This window comes from Setaria italica, chromosome I (genome assembly GCF_000263155.2).
Source record: "Setaria italica strain Yugu1 chromosome I, Setaria_italica_v2.0, whole genome shotgun sequence".
In the NCBI taxonomy this organism is placed as follows: domain Eukaryota; kingdom Viridiplantae; phylum Streptophyta; class Magnoliopsida; order Poales; family Poaceae; genus Setaria; species Setaria italica.
Window position 1 is genome coordinate 28182835 of NC_028450.1, and position 4729 is coordinate 28187563.

The 4729-nt window shown below is 40.3% G+C and overlaps 1 protein-coding gene across 1 annotated transcript; it reads right to left on the reverse strand.

Moving 5' to 3' along the window:
• Positions 1 to 3685: 3685 nt before the first annotated feature.
• Positions 3686 to 4637, reverse strand: LOC105914697 (L10-interacting MYB domain-containing protein-like). The gene is made up of 3 exons (XM_022823687.1): positions 4424 to 4637; positions 4332 to 4348; positions 3686 to 4243 (listed from the first exon to the last, which is right to left on the reverse strand). The coding sequence occupies exons 1-3, from the start codon at positions 4635 to 4637 to the stop codon at positions 3686 to 3688; spliced, it is 789 nt and encodes a 262-aa protein (XP_022679422.1).
• Positions 4638 to 4729: the final 92 nt, after the last annotated feature.

Below are 4729 nucleotides of genomic sequence, written 5' to 3' on the forward strand. Positions count from 1 at the left end.
ATCAGTGCGTATATATGTTGCATAAAGGATCAAGCCCATTTAGAAAGTACAAATGATGTTAAATTTTACTTTGAGAATCCCTTTATTTCCGTAATGCTAAAAAGGGATGGCAAGCTTGGAGTAGGTGAAGATGGTAACCATATCACAAATTTTGTGAGAAACTATCTAAAGCATGAAATGGTAATTTCTATCTCTATAATTGGCATGTTCTAAGCTTGATAGATTTTAATTTCTAACTGTTCATAATTCAATTCTTCATTTTAGGTTCTAATTCCAATAAATATCAAAGAAATACATTGGTATTTGGCTATTATTAACACACAGAAGTGTGAAATACAAGTACTTGACTCGTTGTGTTGGGACTTCAACCGAGGTGACCTCGCTGATACGGTTAGTTTCTACAGCATTCATACTTCTTTTGATATTATAAATTGATTCAACACTTAAATGCATTTTTACTGATATTAATTATTTAACCGCTGCAAGGACTACAATATCATTTGAACATAATTGGAAGGAAACAAAACATGATTAGCCATAACTGGAAAGACCTTCAGGTAATTTCATGGATAATCTTCATGGATAATCACAGAACAACTACAAGAGCCAATGCAGAAAGATGGGTATGTTGCAAAAAAATATGCTAACATATATAAGATTATTTATTTTCTTGTTTGGATTACTCAGTGTTTTATAACCATGCAGCTCATCTTGTGGACTGTTCATGCTTAAGTTTATGGAATACTGGACTGGAGATTCACTATCTCATCCTATTACACAGGTTTTTGTTTCTTATCTTATGGAATAATATAAAGTCAATGCCATGCTAATTTTTTACAAGGTCTAATAATTATTGCTACCATGCAGGAAGATATTAATCATTTTAGGTACAAGTTAGCAGGCATACTATTATGTTGGAAGTCACAAGTCACGCGATTTTTCACGTGAAATATGCGCGTGCGCGCTGCGTGGGATTCGAACTCACAACCTCCAGCCTCGCGCGTAGCTTCCTTGCCATCCCACCTACACACCACATCTGACTATGTAGGGGATGCTATCCTTTTGTATTAACTTGTGGGGGACCCTTTTATCCCGGTTGGAAACACCAACCGGGATAAAAGACCCCCTTTTATCCCGGTTGGTATTACAAACCGGGATAAAAGGGTTCGAGAGATTTAGTCCTGTTCCAGTGCCCTCGTTGGGGAACCTTTTATCCCGGTTGGTAACACCAACCGGGATAAATGACCCCCTTTTATCCCGGTTGGTATTACCAATCGAGATAAAAAGGTCTTTTATCCCGGTTGGTGTTTCAAACCGGGATAAAATGCCTCTCAGGATCTTTTTTTCACACTAGTCTTTGCAACCGGGATAGAAGGTCCCGGTTGGTGAGCCCCCCACCAGTAACCGAGCTTTAGTCCCGGTTGGTGAACCTTTTGTCCCGAGCCAACTTTAAATCGGGACAAAAGGGAGCGCATCGAAAGTCAATTCTCTACTAGTAAACCACTCACCAGAAAGTTCATATAGTCATACGAAGAAATTTGGTGGTTTTCTTCTTCATGTCCAATATAGCCATACGAAGGAATTTGGTGGTTTCTTCTTCATGTCCAAATCGGCAGGTTACATTCGGGATAGAATAATGAAATCCATGTGTGCTATGCTACCTCCACGAACAACGGGTACTGTGTCTTGATGCTTGGTGTGGACGAGCCCTGTGCGGCCATTTGCGTCACAGGCGAAGCCGAAGCTGCAACGCTGCCGGGGGTCGATGCAAAAGCATGCTCTGCCTCGGCGGTCGTGAAACACGGTGCATGAGCGATTGGTTGATGCGCCGGCCGCGTCATCCTCGTGGAACACAGCTACACGAGATGACGCTCGGGATTGCTGAGCGACCCAACTGGTTTTCCTCCTTATCTGTCTCCTGTGGCTGAGATGCGTTTCTAAGGCTGTGTTTGGCATGACTCCAACTCTGGGTGGAGCTGCTCCACTCCAGAACTCCAGGTGGAGCCAGCTCTGGGTGGAGTTGGAGCTGTCTGGTGAGGCTGTTTGGCTGGGAGGGTGTCCCTAGCTCCAGAAAAGAGGAGTTTGAGGGTAGATTGCCTTTCTTGCCCCTGGTTCGACTTGAACTACTTATCACAAATATAAAATGAAACTACATGCATTGAAGTCCAAAATAATAATAAATTACATGTTCCAAAAATTTAAAATTTCGAAATAAATTCATAGTTCCAAAATAAGGTCGTTACAATAATCATTGCACTAATTCCATGTTAGGGCAATTGATGTAGCCATACTATCACGAAAGGTGTCCATAGTCACAAAGCTTAATTCCGAAGTTGATCCATCAGAGACATGTTGAGACACGGCATACTTGTTGTATCTTTCCGGAATAGTAGGCATGTAGGTAGGATCTCTATCAAAATTAGCAAAGTCCACATCAACGCTAGCATGTTCACGTATGAAATTGTGTAGAACCATAGTAGCAGCAACAATATTCTTTTGTGTGACCATTGAATAACCGGGCATCTTGTAAAGGATTTGCCATTTCATTTTTAATACTCCAAACGACCGCTCAATAACATTACGAACAGATAAGTGTATACGGTTGAACTTCTCTTTTGGAATATTTGGTTCCATACCTCGATGCCACTCGGGTAAGTGGTACCTTTCACCCTTGTATGGAGCCAGATACCCCGGACGATTAGGATAGCCCGCATCTACAACATAGTACTTGCCTACACATATGTAAAATAAAATAAGTTTGTGCATACAAATATGAAAAGGAACATAAGGAAAAATATTTACCTTGAGGAGGATGTGGGAAGACATTTACGTCTGCTTCCAATGCATGATACAATACACTAGTGTCATGCAAAGAACCCGGTTGACCCGCAGCCACATAGGTGAAGCGCATATCAAAATCACAAACGGCAAGCACATTTTGAGTTGCAATTCCAGTCTTACCAATATATCTCACTTGTTCTTCAGGTGATAAATACGCACGAATATGGGTTCCATCAAGTGCACCAATGCAATCCTTAAAGTGTGGGTATGCTCTCTTATCATTCCTAATCCTCTTGTGCACATTGCAAAAATTAGGATCTGATGGTCTCAAGAAATCTTGTGCCATGGCAACCATACAATTTAGAACTTCATGAAACTTTCTACTAATTATTTCACCTGAGTGTTTGAACTTATTCTGTCCTCTTCTATTTGACTCACACCCACCACATGTGAATAGGAAAATGGCCAACATTTCAAGAGTATTCACGTGCTTCGATGGTTTTAATCCGTACCTCTCAACCGACACATCATGAAGATCCTGAAAAATAACCTCATTCATCCGAAGCATTCGATGGCACTCCCCTGGAGTGTTTATCGTCTCCATCAGCCATCCCATTCCACTCTGTTGTGAAAACATAAATCTCGGCGTGCCTTATCCATATATGAGTCATGATAACTTTGTGCTAGCTTACCACAGCTCTCAACCATTTTAAAAAAATATTCACCATCAGAATCATTAGATTCATCAGACTCACTTGAAGACATCTGTGAACATTGACATAAATAAAATGTAAGATACAACTGTCATACATAAATAAAATGCAATAAAATAAAATATACCACACATGCGACAAAAATAAAATAGTAGCATACACAAATGACATCACTCTCACTAAGCCAATTTCTACTTTTCATATTTATCATTGTACTTCCTCCTAAGCCAATTGAACCTAATCTCATTAGTAGGCAAGGTTATGAACACCCTTTGCTCCTTCTTCACAAACAGTTCAGACGCTATGTAATGTTCATTGCTATCATAGCCGGCCCCACAAGCAATCACAACCTCCATCACTTCCTCAATACAATATTTTCCATGTCTCTTCGAAACATATTCATTGGCTGAACTTGCCATACTTGTTACTGCTTCTTGAATTAGGAGTGCATTTCCAGACTTCGCTTTTTTACCACTCCTGTCAACAGGCCTTGCCAGTCTCTTGCCACTCGCAGGTGAAGGAGAAATACCAATATCCTCCTCTTGTGTTTCAGGAATGAAATCATCACCTTCTGGCTCAAAATTGGTTGCCTCATCTTGTGTCAAATCAACATTTTCGGTTGCTTCAACATTCACAAGATGAGGAGACCAATGATCAATACCAATAGTAGTACTACCAGCAAAACACTTGGCTAATTCACCTTCATTCTCAAGGCCCTTCTTTTTGAACTTGCCACAACCCGGAATGTCCTGAAATAAGCACATAATATTATTTTAAGTATTACCAACAGGTTTGACATATGGAAAAAAATATAGGAAAATTTTTTAACCAACTTACAGCTCTAGCTTTTTTCCACCATTCATCATCCATAGCAATAGTCTTCTTTATAGGATCTCAACCAGTCCCTGTTTGCCTTAGCATTAGTTTCTTCCATGCCTTGAAATCTTCCTTCAACTTGTCCCATTTGTTCTTGATCTGACCCTTGGTAGCCACAATTCCAGTCCTTTCCTTGAACCCTTTCTCAACCTCAGCATAACGAAGTGCATTCAACTGTGTGTTTGGCCGATTTCCTTTTTCAACTTGTTCGGCAAACAACACACACAGCACTCGAGTGTTCTCCGAATTCCAATCAATTTTAGGCATCTATCGAACTCACAAATTTCATATTAGAAGGCCTCGAGTATATCAATTTCATACACACACTGCAATGGGGCTCCAGTAGAGGCGATATCATA